General features: G+C 24.8%; 3 protein-coding genes across 5 annotated transcripts; 1 reads left to right on the plus strand and 2 right to left on the minus strand.

Annotated features, from left to right (window-relative positions):
• Positions 1 to 2,383: 2,383 nt before the first annotated feature.
• LOC126907368 (uncharacterized) lies at positions 2,384 to 5,734 on the plus strand. 3 transcript variants are annotated; one of them, XM_050688589.1, is made up of 3 exons: positions 2,384 to 2,531; positions 3,307 to 4,147; positions 4,811 to 5,734. In XM_050688589.1, the coding sequence occupies exons 2-3, from the start codon at positions 3,447 to 3,449 to the stop codon at positions 5,664 to 5,666; spliced, it is 1,557 nt and encodes a 518-aa protein (XP_050544546.1). In that variant the 5' UTR covers positions 2,384 to 2,531; positions 3,307 to 3,446; the 3' UTR covers positions 5,667 to 5,734. The 3 variants fall into 3 exon arrangements, with proteins under 3 accessions (XP_050544546.1, XP_050544545.1, XP_050544544.1); XM_050688588.1 differs by lacking the exon at positions 2,384 to 2,531 and adding an exon at positions 2,906 to 3,072; XM_050688587.1 differs by lacking the exon at positions 2,384 to 2,531 and having other exon boundaries at positions 3,180 to 4,147.
• A 1,054-nt stretch (positions 5,735 to 6,788) lies between these two features.
• LOC126907385 (venom protease-like) lies at positions 6,789 to 9,316 on the minus strand. The gene is made up of 7 exons (XM_050688617.1): positions 9,128 to 9,316; positions 8,592 to 8,963; positions 8,382 to 8,529; positions 8,158 to 8,324; positions 7,651 to 7,752; positions 7,424 to 7,572; positions 6,789 to 7,158 (listed from the first exon to the last, which is right to left on the minus strand). Exons 1-7 carry the CDS (start codon positions 9,198 to 9,200, stop codon positions 6,997 to 6,999), a joined length of 1,173 nt encoding a protein of 390 aa, XP_050544574.1. The 5' UTR covers positions 9,201 to 9,316; the 3' UTR covers positions 6,789 to 6,996.
• A 3,738-nt stretch (positions 9,317 to 13,054) lies between these two features.
• Positions 13,055 to 16,013, minus strand: LOC126907388 (venom protease-like). The gene is made up of 7 exons (XM_050688624.1): positions 15,771 to 16,013; positions 15,001 to 15,324; positions 14,779 to 14,926; positions 14,494 to 14,660; positions 14,274 to 14,375; positions 13,971 to 14,119; positions 13,055 to 13,280 (listed from the first exon to the last, which is right to left on the minus strand). Exons 1-7 carry the CDS (start codon positions 15,841 to 15,843, stop codon positions 13,119 to 13,121), a joined length of 1,125 nt encoding a protein of 374 aa, XP_050544581.1. The 5' UTR covers positions 15,844 to 16,013; the 3' UTR covers positions 13,055 to 13,118.
• Between the last annotated feature and the right edge of the window lie 2,286 nt (positions 16,014 to 18,299).

Raw genomic sequence — 18,299 nt, forward strand, 5'->3', positions numbered from 1 at the left:
TACAGAATAAACTATAATTACAAATCTGTATTTTAGCTTCGATGCAAAGCAGAGAAGGTATTATTTTACTATTATGTTTTTTCTTCACGGTGAAAATGGCTACCGTATGCTATTTTTGTGTTAAAATTCTCCATTTTTAACTTTATATTTCTATAACTTTTTGAAAAATATATGGATCAATATGAAACGTAATTTTGTTTTTTTTCAACTGATCAAATGTTAATGTATGTAGTCCTATTACAAATCCGCTTTAAAAAATTTAAATTAATGATACATGGTCGAATACGGTTTTTTTCGTGCGATTGTTTACAAATAAACGATTAACTACACTTACTTAACGATAAATAACACGGTTTCGCTCTTGCCCTAGTAAATTTGTGTACTGAGATAAATGTGATACCAATTCTATACATTTTATTAATTAAAAATATCATATCATAGACTATTTGAGAATTCATCGTTCATGTTTGTCTAATGTCATAATGATAACAATTGTCATTATAATGACAATAAATCAATAAAATATTAAACTTTAATGATTGACATTGATGTTAAAAGAAATCCATAACTTTTACATTAATTATCTATTTATATCTCACTATCATAAGTAATGATAATAAGAAAAATATGGAAGCTTTTTTATTTCGAATTATTTATTTATACGTGGTAATCGAAGAAAAATATTTAAATGGTTAAATCGATATTAAAAAAAATATCATGTTAAAAATATAGATTTTATAGAAATATCTATTTATAAATAAGTAAAAATAATTATATTTTCAGTTGAACAATATTCTAAACATTTTGCTCATTAATTTTTTGATTTACAGATTTCTAAAAGGCTCATTACAGCTTAAAATTAGCTATATTACGGTCAAAGGAGTTTTGCAAAATACATAAAGGCTCGAAGGAATGAGATCATTTTTTAGTTCAGAAATTGTGCATTTAATGCTTAAAGTTTGGGAAATTTTTACCCAGGCATTTGTTAAAATAATTATATTCTAATATGCTATATAAATCTTTAGAATTCTAAATAGCAGATTCTTGTTAAGTTTATAAAAAATATTTGGATAATTTCTTGTTCTTAAAACTACAATTTTAATTTAATAAATATGAATAGACTTATAACATTACATTTTTTATTATACCGAAAGGAACCACAAACTTTTTTTTTACCTCGAAGTTTTACAATATAGATAGACCGGGGCTAGTTGACACGCTTTTTAAATTTGTTACTCCCGTAGTAATAAGTAATATTACTAGTAAACTATATTTTTGAGTATAAATTTAATTAAATAAATAGAATCTGTTAGAATATTGATTAAATTAATAATTTTTAAAAAATATTCTTATTCTCATTAAAAAACTAATTAACTTAATAATTGATCCGATAAAGTTATATTTATATTTTTCAATAACGTTGAATTATAGTAAAATAATTTATAACATTATTTAAATCGACTATAGCTTGACTTATGTTTTAAGGATCCAATAAACGTATGTTCTCATTTGTATTGTTTGATTAGTTCAAATTTTTAGAAATAATCGTTTTTATATTAAATTATTATTAGATTATTACTTAAATTATAGAATACTTAAACATTTCAAAATAACACTATTATAGTTTGGTTGTTCAAATCAAAGTACCAACTTTATGTAATATTTAAAAAGTATATAGGAATAATAATAAGTGAACTTACTTGTTCATAAAGATGGACGAATTCAAGAGTTTCGTTTCATTAGTCCAAATTATTATGGTTTTAACAATTTAAATTATTATTTAATTATTATTAAATAATTATTTAAAAGAAAATACAAAAATAATGTAAAAATATGTTAACGTAAAATTAGACGAACGTTTTACTAAACTTCACTAAACAATTGAACAGCAACTACATAAAAATATAGTTTTGATAGTGTAACGTATTAAAATCATAACATTAATACATTTTTCTTCTTTTATCAGTAATGTGAAATTTCCAGTAAAACTTTTTAATTATTTACTACCTATATCTATTTTTCTCTTGTATTCTTACTATAATTACTTAAAGTTGATAATTAATAATACAAACATAATAAGTTATTATTTTACTTCATTTCTATGAGCCGGGTTATAAAAAGAGCGATTTGCAAAAACAAAAATATTGGCTGATTAGTTCATTTTCATTTAATTAAAACCATCGAAAGCTTGAATGAAATCGTTTTACACAATTATTTTAATATAACTTTATAAAACAGAAAATGGTATTACTGTAAAAAAAGGTTCAGTACTTTAGTACTGATTAATACGGTTTACCGTATTAATCTTGTTTTCTGTACTCAACAATAGTAGCGAATTTGAGGGGGCTAGCACCCCAAAAATTAAAGAAAAAATGACAGAGTAAAACCAATAGTATTTCAGTTACGCATTGTGTTAAAAAAAATCTATGCATTGTTATTTAGAAAAAGGAAAGAAATGATAATGGACCTCTTCAACTTTTGCTTAAATTGTGCTTAGGTATTCCTCTACTGTATACAAAAATAAAAATAAGGTATAAAACTTTTTATTATTTTAATGTGAAAAAAAAAATTTCTTACAGCATTAATATTAATAAATATGATTAATAACAAGATCAAAAGAATATTTAGTTTTTAGAATTGGATGATGAAATTTTTTATATTATCTTGGTAGCACTGAATTTTAGCTGTAAATTTTTTTTTAATTTTATATCATTATTATTATATGACATTTATGTGAAATAAGCTTTAAGTTTATATAAATTGTCATATTCAAATGTGAAATTATAATCTCATCGTTAAAAATAAAATTATATATTAAATCATAAAATTCCTATTTATAACTTGTATAATATACTAACTTATAAAAAATGTTAATTATTCGTTAAGTACAACTATAGAACAGAGCTCAATACAAGTCTTACTATTCATAATATAGGTTTTATATTTAATACTAGGCACTTGAGGCACTATACCTTATGCTTACTAATTTATTTTAAGATCTTTTTATAGTATTATTTTGAGTACCTTATAAAAAATACAATGTATAGCAATGAAGTCGAATTTAAAAGTTTTGTGAGTTAAAAATTTAACTTAAGCATATTTAAAAAAAAAAAAATCTAAAAAAAGATTGTCTAAATTATTTATTTGAGTATTCTTTTAAAATAGAATGTATATATAATGTCTATATAAAAATTACAACGATACGTTTGTAAACTATTAAACACAATTTTTTTATCAGTATCAGTTTTACAGATTTATTAGAAATGCAGCTCAGCATTTTAATTTTTGTATATTTTACTCAATTAGGTTATATATCGACCGAAGATCCAAAATCTATAAAAGATAGTTATTTAGAATATGTCATTACTATAATACAACATATTTGTGACCAAAAAGGATGGGATTCAATTAAACATTTGCAGTTAAATCATGTTGAGTATGGAAACATGACAGTAAAAGATGCATTTACATACAAAATTGACAAAAACAATATTTTAGATATGTCTATTATTGTTGTTCGTTTACTTAATTACAAGTATGCAGAGATATTAAGAAATTATGCCGAACTTATCACTTTAAGCATAAAATTATGTGAAAAGTATTTAACAGACAATCTATTTAGAGAATTTATCGATTGTACCCAACGTATTGAACATTATGTGAAAAATTCATTGACAATGTTTGATAATTTGTACCAAGTAATGACGTTTATGAGTTATTTGGATATGAAATTCTTATTTACAAAAATTCCACATAACCCATTCGTCATGGTAGACGAAATTTATTTTGCCTATCATTATACAAATACCATGAAAATATCAGATCCATCATTTTATATTGATCACGATGGTAACATTATACCTGAAAATGCAATTTTAGTACTTTTAAATATTAATACATTCCTTAATAAATTATATTTAATAGCAGAAAGTATTAGAAAAAAAAAATGTATTTTTGCTCAACTCCCTGGACAAGTTAACTATCATTTGATTTTTGAAGAGCGATGTTTACATTACAAATCAGTAAATTCTAATCTAACTGCTATCAACATTGTTTTAATTATTCTAGGTTCATTTTACATGAACACAATAAAAAATGATTACGAAGACCTTGGATTTAGAGAAATACTTAAACCACTTTTATACAAGTAAATTAATAATTTATTAATTTTTCATTACTTAATTTAGGGCACAACACTTCACATCTCACATTTCTCGAGCCCTCGCCTTGATATAAAAATTTTAATAACTTCTGATGTACTATTTTAAAAAATGTTTTCAATTAATCACTTTTTAATTAAATTATTATTTATTTTATAAAGTAGTAAAATTTGTTTATTCCAATTAAAATAAGTTTACACTTTTATAAATTATAAGGATTGAATTATAAATGTAATTATACCTGATCAATTGAGAAAAACGTGTAACTAAAAAAAAATTAAAAATATTTTTCATTACATTATTATGATTTTAAGAGGAATTAAGTGGCTAGCGTTAAAAGAATCATGCGTTACTGTTAAACTACTGGACCTCTAAATTAAATAATTTTTTATTTATACAAACAATGTGTAAAACAACTCTTGTTTGATTTTTGTGTAGAGTTTAGTAAAATATGAATTGTTCGATAAATAAATGAGAACCATTTTTCTAAATGCTTATTCAATTTTTTATATTTAAGAAAAGGTACTTAATAAAAACTATACAATTTTTATATATTTTTTTTCAACGGCCTTTAAAATGTACAAAAAAAAATGTACATAAAGATAAAATAAAATATAGAAATAAAATGATTCTAATTGGAAATTTTTTAGGTGTGATAGATGTGATTCATTATTTCCACCTCAATTTGATTGTATTTCACAAAAAAAAGGAATAGTAAATTTAAATATTCTTCTTAATGAGGGTAACTGGACAACTTTGAATTATCTATATATAAATCATAATATACAAGCATTAAGTACAAATCGCGTGCTAAGAGATCCAGCAAATGATAACAATTTTCATCTCAAAAAACAGTATATTACTCTACTATTTAGATGTAGATTTTTTGACTTACTAAAAAATTTCACTGCACTTTTAACTGGAGTTATAGATTTGTGTAAAAAAGTAAAGAATAAATTAAAGATATATGATGATCTAAATAGTTATTACATATGTGTAACTGATTTTTTTCTGGCGATGAAAAGTGTTCAATATTTTTTAAATTATTTAGACACAGCAATGGAAAAATTAAAACAAGCATTAATATGGCATGAAAATGGAGCATTTTATTGTTTATCACCAATAAAAAAAATGGTAAATAATTTGCTTAAGTTGATGAAAGAAAAAAATTTGTTACGAGATGTGTTTTCTGAGGGGGTATTAAGTTTGGATGAAGTAGCAAACAATTATTTGGCTGGAGCGCAAGATGTAGCATCATCTATTAAATTAGATCTAAGAAATACAAGAAGTATTCACCAAAGGCATTGTTATCATCAAGAAAAAGTTTTATTTTCTAAAAGAGACGTTCTAAATATCAGCATGAAAAATGTACCCTCAGAAAATATTGCTGATCCGTTTTATGATCCTATTTCCCATTGTCAACAGACTTGTGTGGATTTATATATGTTTTGTGAAAATTTCATCAGCAACGAATATAAAAATCTAGGGTTTGATAAAATCAATTAAAAAATGTGGTTGACATGCTCAAATCATTTTATTATGTTAAGATTAATCTATTAAACTTATTTTGTCAATCATTGTAATTTATTATGTTTAATTGCTGTAGGATTAGTAGTGTCTAAAATTTATCAAATACTGTTTGCTAGAATTTGGGTAAAATTATATTTTATTTGATTAATTTTACTGGTAAGAACTACAAACTCCAGTGACAAATTTAGGGGCTTCTAGACTCCCTAAGACACCAATATACATAAATTTAAAAGTTCCAATTTTTGAAGTGGAGTTGAAACAAAAATTAAAGCATATATTTTTATTATTTATCACTAATAAATGTAAATAAAACAAAAAATGTTTTTATTTTATTTTTAAATTTGAAAATAGCCATATTTAACCCATTTTTTCATTGAATCACAAGCATTTTCATAAATTAAGGTAATATATGTATCACAGGTGATACACCAGTAAGAGCGATAAAAAAATGTTATTAAATAGAATGAGTATTAAATGAGAGCGGAGTATACGTAATAAAATTCAATCATTACATTAAAAGTGTAACTTTTTTCGTACTTTAAGTAAAAATAGTCTTTTATAAAAAATTATTTACTGATATTAATTTAATTATAAAAAGCTGATATTATTATTTTCGATAAAATAAAAAATAACCATGTTTTCCCAAATAAAGTAAATCTGCTATATTTTCAGTAGAACAGCACAAAATTTATATGTGTAAGTGGTTTAAATGATTATTTACAGAAAATTTGTTAATAGGTATGCGCATGTATATTTATATTAATCACGTAGCCAGAATTTTAAGACTTTCTCAATATACTTAAGTGTTGAACATTTTTTCTTATTCCACTTCAAAAATTGTAAGATTTAAATAAGGGATACTAAATTTACATATTAAAAAATGTAAAAATATCCGTGTCTGGGAAGTCCAAATCGCCCCCACACTTCCGCCACTGGTGCTTTTTGTCATGTATATTGTTTATAATGTCATATATATAAACCATATATGGTTTGAAAGCAGATTTTCTAATAATTAAAAATATGTTAATATGTTAACTAGTAATAGTAAATAGTGTGCAATGTCTCGATTGTACACAGTTAATAAACACTCCCATTAAATATACAGTCAAATGGTTTAATTTTTGTAAATTATTAGTATAAAAGATACGTAAATAGTATTTTTATAAGATATTTTATGAGGTAACATTTATTGGCTTTTCGTCGTATTAATATTTATTAAGTAGTTTTTGAAATATCAATTTTGCTTACAATAATACTTGTATGGTAAAAAATATAAAATGTATATACTATAAATATTATTGGAAATCTAACTATTATTCATTTTTTCAACTATCCAATCAACAAAGTATGTTATTCTTGAATATACAGCAGGTTTATCAGGTGCTGCGCATAGAAATCCATATGATGTAACTCCAATTAAATAATTATTTGATCCAATTTCTGACACCATAGGTCCACCCGAATCTCCCTATCGCCAAAACAAATTATACACACTTTTTTAATTAAACTTACACTTTAAGATTCTTAAGAAATACAAATTATAAGTATAATTATCTGTTATTTAAAAAGTGTTTAGCGTAAATTAAAGTAATTGTGTTAGATTTTTTTAATTCTTTTTTTACTAACCCTTCTTTTTTAATTGGTGGATTATCTTAAAATATAAGACAAAAAAAAATTGAATTTATTTAATATATTTTATAGTATTAATATTTTAATATCTTATAAAAACTTACTTGACAAGTATCTACTCCCCCGGTTTTATAACCAGCGCATAATATTCTTTCGTCGATAACAGCATTTGTAGAATTATAAATACGACGACATTCAGCATTGTCGAGAACAGGTACAGGCGCTTCCATTAACATTGTACTTGAAGGTCCATCTAAAAATTTTAACCGGATTTCAATACTTTTATAGGATGCAAAAAATTAAGTTGTTATCACGTATATGTTTTACTTACGATAAGTCGTAACACCCCATCCAGCAACACTTGGAATATAATTTTCAAATTGATTCGATCGAATTTCAGAACTTATTGGTAAACAAACAGGTTGAATAAAATCTAAAATATAAAATTTTTGTGTAAATTTAAAAAAAAATAATAATAATTTAAATTTTTAACAAAAATTATAACAATCATAATAATGTTATGTTTACTAAAAATAGAAAAAATATTAAATTAGCGTATTATATTAATTGTAATATTTTTTTCATATTCCTATTGTATTACATCAGATAATTTAAGTTACATTTCAATATAAAATGCTCACTAAGCTTTATCACAGGGGACGTTAATAGGGTCCGGACCTCCCTATCCAACACAAATAATATATATATAACCCCAACCAAATCCAATTTATAAATGTATACATATTTTGAACTATTCCAAGTATACTGTTATGGCCCCAGGTGGTCATGATTCTATAATTCCTATTGCTAAGTACTACTTAGTAATAAAAACACTTGCTGTTAAAAGAAATTGCCTTGCTCAGCTTAAGAAGTGCTATATCGTTAATTTGTTTTCTCGAATTATAATTTTCATGAATCAAAATCTTCTCGACGATAACATCGATTGGACTAGCTCCATCATTAATTTTGGGATCCAAATCCAATTCTCCTAAACGTACTACAGAACTAATAACAAAAAACATATATATTTTTTCAAAATTATTATTGAACAGAATTACTTACACTTCCTTTTCCCCAGTTTTAACCACACACAATGCAGCTGTTACAACGTATCTATCTGAGATCAAAGTACCACCACACAACCAATCAATACGATTATTTGTTTCATTAATTGTTTTGTACCCTAAAGCAGCGATCCACGGCCAATTGCCTAAAAAATAAATCAAATTATACATGACAAATTCATTTATTATATTATTGGTAATTAATTACCTAATTCAGCAGGATGACCTCCAATGATTCTGAACTTGGGGGAAGATGTAATACGCCCACACGAGCTTGTAGATGGTAATTTTGAATAGCTCTCAGATTTGTTCATAGAAACATTTTCAGTTATAGACAGAAATTTTTTAGTATTCGTTTCTTCATTTTTGTCGTCTGTTTTATTATTATTGACATTTGATAATATAGATTCTAATTCACAGCAAACTTTTGGAGTTTTTCCTTCGTACCCACACATAGATTTTCTTAAAAAATTAATTGCTGTATTGTTATTTTTATTATTTAGGAGCATGAGCAACAATGGCTGACAATTTTTAATATTAAGGCAGACGCCATTTTCATTATTTGGTCTCACACAAACGCCTATAAAAAGAGTAATATATAAGCCAAAATATCTTTAATTAGAAAATTATTTCAACTCATAATCTTTCACTTTGTAAACGTCAATTTATTACTTTTATATCAAATAAATGTATATAGTAAATATAACCAATATTAATGTTACATATAACATAATTAATACTAACCTGCAATATTATGTTGAGAGATCACTACTTTATAGACAAATAATATATAAAATAAATATCGAACACATAACATGGTATCAATTAAAATTATTTTCAGTTTAATGATCAGTATAAATAAATCTGAATATATATATAAATCTCAAAATAAATAACTCTTTATTGTCTTTATAATTCATTATAAAGTCTATTTAATACAAATTGTTATGAGTGACTATAAAAGATAAGTTCGCTATAGCCGTGATAAATTAAAAAATAAAAAGAGGTGGTAAATATGTTCAACTTGTTTTGTGTAGTATACTCATAGTGCTTAATATTAAATAATTCATTAGCAAAACACTAAGAATAACTAAATATTATTTTTCGACATAATAAAATAACTAGATAAATGTATAAATATTTATCTTAAGAAAATCTGAAAAAATACTTTTTTAGTTATTTAGATAAAAATTATTAATATAATTTGATGACACACATATATATATATATTTAATATAGTAGAAATCATTATAATAAAATATTAAAAAATTATTAATATGACTTAAATAATTATTCCAAGTTGTAATAATTAGTGTTATATGGCTAAACCTAATCTATCTTCTATATTATTTAGATTAACAGTATATTAATATTTGGATTATCATTTCAGATAAAAATTCATTTTATTTTAACATTTTTACATTGTTTAAATGTGTTATAATAATTGATATTAAATTCCTATACTCATTTTTTTTGTAATGATAAAAAAATGTCTAAGGTTTGAAATCGATATCAAAGTTGATAAAAATAGAAATTGGAATAGAAATAGAAATTAAATTAAAAAACGAAATAAATTATATATCAATTTTTAAAATTTAAATGAAATCAACATAAATTGGACATGAGTAGAAGAAGGTTCAGATCTCATAGAATTCCACATTAGTACGTTACTAATATAGCATTAGCACAAAATTGTCTGTAATTTTATTATTTTTTATTAATATTATTATTTGATTGAAGAAATATTTAATACTCAGAATTATCAGAATTTAATGAACCAGCTTTTATTTCTACATATTTAAGTAAGATAAAAATAATTACATAAACATATTTTATTTTCTACATGAATATAAATAATTCATTTATAAAAATAATTAAGAAAATGTCTTTATTAATTAATAATAGACATATTTTACTCTTTACACTTTTATAAATAGTGTAATATTGTTTATTTAATGTAAATTATTGAACAAAAACTAAAGTAAAGCTAAAGTTGTTTATTGTAAAATCACACATGTGAAATAATAAAAAAAATAATTATTGTAATCTTCATAGATTAAAATTGATTTATGATAGTGATTATCTTATTACTTACTAAAAATTAGTACAATATATGTTGCACTTAAGCTAAATTATTTAAAATAATGATAAACATGCTAACAGATTTTTCAGGACTTCTGAATTCTGATGTTAAAATCATGGTGTTTTGCATTCTTACAACTATAAATCGTTGAATTTATATACTATTTCATAATTTATTTCTATAAATTTTGAGCTAAGAAAATTGGTTTTATTGAATATTATTATGTGTAGATATATAAAGACTATTAGAGTCTTTCTAAAGCATTTAGGGCATTTTACAATTCAGGTTATACCACAATTATTGTGGTATAACAATAATCAAAGTAATATTTTAATATTTTAATAGAGGTATAATTTAAAATCGTATTTTTAAAGAATTACTATTGTGTTAATAAATAATATTATATTTGTGCAAGTTTTAGTACATTATGTTGAATAAAATAAGTAACAGCATAAAAAAATATGACCGAAGTCATCTTCTAGCTTTATTTCTTTATCATCGAGGTAAGTTATGACAATTCGTTGCTTGATTTACCCATGTGTGTCAATTATGAACTAAGCTAGTTAAGAAAACACTGGAGTTTTTTTTCATAGTAAACTCCTTTCAAAACAAAATAAAAATATGCTCTACATTAAAAATAAAAAATTGAAAGTTTAATTTCACAGAACTAAACTTATAGCCCACAGGATATATCCTGTGGGCTGACTAATTGGTTAAGTACTTTTTATATCAATTTAATTCTTGGGCACTTTAAACAAAAAATTAAAATTGGTCCCATAATGAACTTCTTTGAAATATCAATAAGTTAGATTTAAAATCATAATCGAGATCTGAATATCAATTTAAAGCCTTAAAAATTTCTATAACTCCGTCGTCATAATATGACGACGAAGCAGCTAAATTTTTTTGATTATCATTTTTTGAAAAGAATCTAACCACAAAACCTACAATCTCTAAACTTATATCGATTTAAAACGTTTGTATAATTCCTAATACCGAAAAATAATAACCTTTTGGCTATCAAAAAGTTTACTTGTGTATGCCTTTTTGATAATTTTGAGTCAATTCATATAATATAATAATATTATACTATTTTTATTATATTTTATTTCATAAATGTTAGCGTATCATTGCCGTAATAAGCTCCTTCGAACTTTAATCATTGCACTATTTCATATCAGTCCTATATGTAGCTGAAAGACTTTAAGTTAACCATAGTTTTCGTCGTATCCATCAACCGGTATTATTCACAATTACTTTCTCTAAACATACATATCAGCTGACAACTGATACATTAGCTCATTTGAACTACTCTTGAGGTTGTCATCAAGTTTGATATCTAACTGTATGTGTATTTTAATCATTGTGGTTTATGACAGGACCACCATCGATCCTTTCAGCAGCCATCATTCATAATTTATTACATAAAGTCCTCTGCCAACATCGGAATTCTGGCACTTTAATTCAAATAATTTTTCATAATTCTTATTACAATTTAATATTTTGAAACATTTTTTTTTTTTATATTATTTTGTCACTTAGTCTTGTACACCTCTTCCTTACTTTTTAAAGCCACCAATCAAACTTATACAAGACTGAGTTTTATTAAAGCCAAAAATTAGTCATTTTACAGTCAGAGAAACCTTGCAAAAAACATAAAGATTAAAGGGAATAAAAACATAAAGGGAATGAGATCATTTTTTGCTCGTAAAAAAAAAGACAGTGGACTAATTTATATAATATTTTAATTAAATTAATCAATTCAACTTAATCAACATTGAATTTTTGTAAATTATTAGAATATAAGATACGTAAATAGTTTTTTATATTATACTAGTATAATATAAGTTTTACAACAGTAGTAAACAATAAAATAATGTCATATAAAGCGAAAACGCAGGGTAAGCAAATTAATAATGATGGAAAAAAGAATATATAAAAGGAAACATGAAAAGTATAGAGGAATTGACGTTTTGACGATGAAACGTAAAGTTACGAGTCTAGGCCTTTGCTACGAGTAACTTTGTATTTTGTATGAATTAATATATTTTTATATAGTATATTTTAACTTTATGTTTATTACATCTCGTAAATAAAATAACTATTTAAAAAGCTACACTAGAGCGTAAATACTTTATATCCACCGTGCTGTTAAAATTGTGTGTGTGTGCGCGTGCGACAAGAGTCGAGGTTGGTCCTTTAGTCGATCTTAATAATCAGAGTGCGTGCTTGCTAGTTTTTGGGCTTAACCGTTTTTTAATAGGTATAGTGAAAAGGTAGTTGTGCTGGTGGCTGTTGAGAAGCCACCCTTCAGTCTGCTACTTTTGAGCTAGACCGTGTTGACGGGTCTAAAATCTACCCCTTTAGTAGTTCACTAATTGGAGCTGACTAGCGTATACAACGGGAGGACTCGAGAAGAGCTAAAAACGACAAACTCGTCGTCAAACACATTAGTTAATTTGTGTACTACTACTTTTTGTGTCTACGTCGGGGTACTACCAACGTACGACAGTAACATTTGTTGGCTTTTAGTCGTAGTAATATTTATTAAGTAGTTTTTAAATTGTCAGTTTTAATAACAATATCACTTTTATGGTAAAAAATATGAAAATTTACTTTTTAATTATATATACTATAAATATCATTATAAACCTAACTATTATTCATCTTTTCAACAATCCAATCAACAAAATATGTTACTCTTGAATATACTCCAGGATAATTTGGTTCTGCACATTTGACTCCGTAAGACACAACTCCAATCAAGTAATGTTGTGCTTTAACTGATGTGATCAATGGTCCACCAGAATCTCCCTATAATAGAAATAATAATAACATTGATTTTTAAAAAAGTATATTTTCAATAAATTAAAAATTAAGTGTACAATGTCCCAGTCACAAATATTGACGCCTTTCATAAAAGGATCTTAAAGAGAATAATCCATTTCACTGTAGATCATTATAAAAAGAAATTATGTGTTTCTTTCTAATTTGGAGTGATGGTCAAACATTTTCTTCTTAATCTCCATGGATTTTTATATGGATAAATTACTCCATACTAAAAAAACGTCCATCCCTAACACTAAATTCATTCGCAAAAATGTATTAATAAAAAAACACTTTATGTTAAAACCAATGTATTTATTCACTACTCTTGGCATCTAAAAGCTTGTAAGGTACACATAAAATAGTAAATATTAATAATGAATGATAAACAAATTAACAATTATAATTTTTGTTTAACATAAAATAGAAATGCCCCTAATAATTTCCACGTCCAAGGACTATGACACTATTTAAATACGTCTCTGTATAATTCCCTAACGATTAAACCTTAGTAACAACTATAAGCCCATATAATGAATTGTGTCAGTCACTAATATCTTTACAGAGGCAAGTAGATAAAAATTAATTAGGTAGCAAATATTTTCAAAATACAATTCAAACTATTCACATAATTTTATTTTAAAATAAAAAATTACTTATAGTTTAGTCCAAACAAACCTGACAAGCATCTATTCCTCCAGTTTTGTATCCAGCGCATAATGACCTTTCGTCAATTAATGTTTTTTCATTAACATAAGAACGTTTGCATTCAGCATTGTCTACAACAGGTACTGGTGCTTCTAATAAGACTGAACTTGTTGGTCCTCCTAAAAATTGATATCATTTTTAGGCATCTACCAAATATTAGTATTTTTAGAAAAATCTCATGTTTTTTATAACTATGTTACTAGCAGCATGTTTATTCATCTAATACAAGACTTATGTAAGAAAGTAGATAAAAAAATTTATTTTTGAGCTTACGGAAAGATTTTGCACCCCATCCAGCTACTTTTGGTACATATTTTACAAATTTGTTGGCTCTTATATCGGACATAATTGGTAAACAAGCAGGTTGAATCAGATCTGTTAAGTAACATAGAAAAATTACAAATATTTTCGTTTTATTTTAAATTTTAAATATTAATTAAAAACTAAAAAATATTTAACTCGAACCTTTCTTGTTTTAAATTCAAATACATACGATTAAACGAAACTGAGTGTTTTAATTTCAGAATTGCTATATCATTAGTGACATCTCGACTATTGTAATTTTCATGTATCATAACTTTCTCAACTGGGATGTCAATTGGATTAGCGCCATCATCAATGTCTGAGTCCAAAATCAAATCTCCTAGTCGTACTATAGAACTTATTAATAAAAACAAATTAAACTTAGATTGACTCTACCCCAGATTTAACAGTATAATATATTTTAATGTTCCATAAAATAATATCTAGAATATCAATACACAGTTGTATTACTTACATTTTTTTACTTCCTAATCCTACCGTACAATGAGCAGCTGTAACAACATATTTATCTGAGATTAAAGTACCACCACATAACCATTGCGGTGGTTTCTTTGGTATATTAAGACTACTGTAACCTATTGCAGCAATCCATGGCCAAGCACCTAAAAACCAAAATTTTAAATATATTTTAATCAAATTTCTTAAAAAATTATTTTATATAAGCTATATAACTTACCTAACTCTGCAGGCTGACCTCCAACAATTTTTGTACCGAGAGTTGCGTTAATATAACCACATGAATTTTTTGGTGGTAGTTTTGAAGACGACACAGTTTCATAATTTGAAGAAATGTCTGGCTTCGTCGAAGACGCAGTATATGTTTCAACAGTCCTTAATGGACAGCAAACTTTTGGATCTCTTCTTTCATAACCACAAACAGAATCCCGAAGAAAATTAATAACAGAAGCATTTCTTCTGTTATTTGTTAACATATCTTTTAGCAGAGAACATTTTTTAATGTTAATGCATTGACCATTTTCATTATAAGGGTTGATGCAACCTAAAATATAGAATGTATCAACTCGATTTTTTACTTAAATAATACAGTACGCTAGTAAAATATATCTAGACACAAATCTGAATTTAAATTTTTGAAGCATAAATTACGAATCAATTATAGAATTAAACATTTTTATAAAGATGCATGTCATAAAATATTTGATACTTTTTATTTAAAATAGTTGGTCGTTGTCTGAATTAATTAATTATAAATTATTTAGATATTTAATTATAGCGTAAACATATCAAAGTGTACATAAAAAAAAATACATTGATTATGAATATTATCATAATTATGATTATAGATATTTCTTTTGTATGTAAAAAATATTTTATATTACTATTTTAGCGTCAAACATTTAAGATATCAAAAAAATATTTTATTAATGGAATTATTTTTTCTATTTATAAGACATTTAAGATTACGTTTGAATACTATTTACTGACCTCCGTTATTTAACTGTCCAGTTATTGATTTGAACACAAATAATAAAAATAATAAAAATCGAAGGTGTTTCATTTTTAAGGGCAAACAATATTTCACTATCAATAGGTTATTATAATATTTTAATATTAAATTAAACAAGCTACAATTTTTACTTCAATTAATTTAAGTGAGGGAATAGTGTGCACACTAATAGTTGACTACTGGTAATCGAATGTCGTTTTTCATGCATAAAATCCGGAATAATCAAAAGTAGAGATGGTACACGTGTTTCAAAACAAAACAATTTTGATATAAATCTAGTATTAAACTATACGAAGACTTGTTATAGTTATATAAATTTATAAAAGCGGTTTATTACTTAGTGACGTCAGTATAGATTTTTTCCCAAATGTACGGGAAATTTTACTATAATGTAATAGTCATTTTGCGAGTTAAAAATGAAAGTGAAGTTATTTTTTAAATTATCTATTATACTTTGCTATTTATGCTTTACAAAAATACAAATAAATAATTAAGAATATTATAAACTTATATATTTTTGCAAAAAAATATTTATGCTATTTTACGAATCATCAATTTATGTTGTAAAAATATTGTTTCCTTTTTTTTATTAATATATTAAATAAATTCTTGACTTATCTAGAGCCACTTAATTACTCGTATAATAATATACAAGAAATTTACTCAAATTTAACTTTATATAAAGTAATTTTGAGCATTTTTAACATTTTTTTGTTAGAGACATAATATGTCTCTATAATTATATTTCTCTATTATATATATTTTTGTCTTATCTATTATTAAGTATTTTTCTTGTCCAAACCAATGACTCGTACAGGTATCTGCTTTATTTTTACATATGGACTTATAACACAAATATTAATAGAAAAATCTTACATTTTCAAACATATATTAGTCAAGCAATCACTAGGTATCATTCAGAGATCAAAACTTCCACTGTACATCCATCGTAGAGAATTTCTAGGATTGTTGTTATTTGCATACTCTAAGGTCGTAATGCATAGTTAATTACCAAAAATATATGTAATTGAAAAATTACTAATTTAATCGATTAATAAAATTAAATTTACATAGAATAGAAAAACGACCACTTAAGATTCTAAAACTGGGATTAACATTATTACCGGGCGGTAACTTGCAGAGTGGGTAAATGATGATCTATATGAGAACTTCTATGCTCGAGCCTAACGTAGCCGAACAGTCGGGCGACATAATAAATACAATTTTTTTATTTTTGTATTAATAGACATTTCAACTGGGTATTCAAGGGTCGGATTACTACCTCGTTACCTCAGTGTCCTATTAAAAGTTCTTACCAATTTATTAGTCTTTATTCCTCAATAAAGGAAATCTACATTTGTTTCTTTATATCTACTCGTCTTAACTGTTCTATACCTCCGCATTATACGATCCCAATAAAGATATAAAGTAGTAACCCAGAACAAACCATCATCGTGCTAAACTTAAATACTAAGTAAACACTCTTTAATTTTGGGTTACTACAATTATTAAGTTATCTTATGAACGTCTTGACTAAGATAAGTTTTACCATGACTAATTCTATCATTGACATAAAATAGCCATCACCTACTTCATATTGCATAGGCGAGTTTTAATTAATATGTATTTTTGGTGTTCAGAATGTATACATATTATTATTGTTTTTATTTTTACCCGGCCATGTGATCATAAAACGTACGCTATTTATTTGTTGTACTCATTTTTCCGCGAATTTTGGAAAACAGTATATGAAAACTTACAGGTAATTGTGAATTTATAATTAATAATTCTTAATTAGTATTTATGGTCTCTGGAGTCAATGATAATAAACTTGTATTATTTTTTTAATAATAGTTAGGTAATAATTACAAAGTAATCACTATAACAATAAATGCTGCTGATGAATTATATTTTGCTTTAAAAACGGTCTTGAAATCAAATCATGTGCCAATAAAAAATAAATTGATATTATATAAGATCCAATTTATATTTCTTAAAAACAGTTGAAAAAAGAAAAAAATCTTTATTTTACTCAAAGTATGTTAAATAGTTAACCAGTGTTTGGATATTAAAATAATCTAGTGAACGCAATTTCAGATAATGAATAGGGTTAAGTGAAAAAATTATGAAAACTCCATATTTAATTAACTTAGTATAAAATACATAGTCGTTGTATAAAGCTCGTTTACATTAAATTATAATTATAATGTAATACTTAAGTAGTACTGCAGATAACACTACGGATTTCCCGATTACGTATTTTAAATTAAATTAAATCATGTGTGTAGAGAAATCATCTTAATAATATTTAAAAATAAATCAAGGAACTTATTTAATTCATTTCAAGATTACGAATGAATCCAGAAAATTAATCTAAACAAATATTTCAATAAATGGAAAACGTTTTATGTAAAATAAACAGGATGGAAATATAAATTTGAATATTTACAAGGCCTTTAATATAAATATTACAGAATATTATAAATAAAAACAAATTAAAAACGTGT

This window comes from Daktulosphaira vitifoliae, unplaced genomic scaffold, assembly GCF_025091365.1.
Source record: "Daktulosphaira vitifoliae isolate Bord-2020 unplaced genomic scaffold, ASM2509136v1 Scaffold_5, whole genome shotgun sequence".
Classification (NCBI taxonomy): Eukaryota; Metazoa; Arthropoda; class Insecta; order Hemiptera; family Phylloxeridae; genus Daktulosphaira; species Daktulosphaira vitifoliae.

What these genes read in the sequence shown, in the direction of transcription:
- LOC126907388 (XM_050688624.1), bottom strand. Translation starts at nt 15,843, where the DNA reads ATGAAACACCTTCGATTTTTATTATTTTTATTATTTGTGTTCAAATCA. An exon ending in TGGACAGTTAAATAACGGAG is followed by an intron (nt 15,325 to 15,770) that starts GTCAGTAAATAG and finishes TCTATATTTTAG; the next exon opens with GTTGCATCAACCCTTATAAT. An exon ending in ATGGGGTGCAAAATCTTTCC is followed by an intron (nt 14,120 to 14,273) that starts GTAAGCTCAAAA and finishes ATCAATTTTTAG; the next exon opens with GAGGACCAACAAGTTCAGTC.
- LOC126907368 (XM_050688587.1), top strand. Translation starts at nt 3,264, where the DNA reads ATGCAGCTCAGCATTTTAATTTTTGTATATTTTACTCAATTAGGTTAT. An exon ending in CTTAAACCACTTTTATACAA is followed by an intron (nt 4,148 to 4,810) that starts GTAAATTAATAA and finishes GAAATTTTTTAG; the next exon opens with GTGTGATAGATGTGATTCAT.
- LOC126907385 (XM_050688617.1), bottom strand. Translation starts at nt 9,200, where the DNA reads ATGTTATGTGTTCGATATTTATTTTATATATTATTTGTCTATAAAGTA. An exon ending in ATGGGGTGTTACGACTTATC is followed by an intron (nt 7,573 to 7,650) that starts GTAAGTAAAACA and finishes TAAAATTTTTAG; the next exon opens with ATGGACCTTCAAGTACAATG. An exon ending in GGGGAGTAGATACTTGTCAA is followed by an intron (nt 7,159 to 7,423) that starts GTAAGTTTTTAT and finishes TTTTGGCGATAG; the next exon opens with GGAGATTCGGGTGGACCTAT.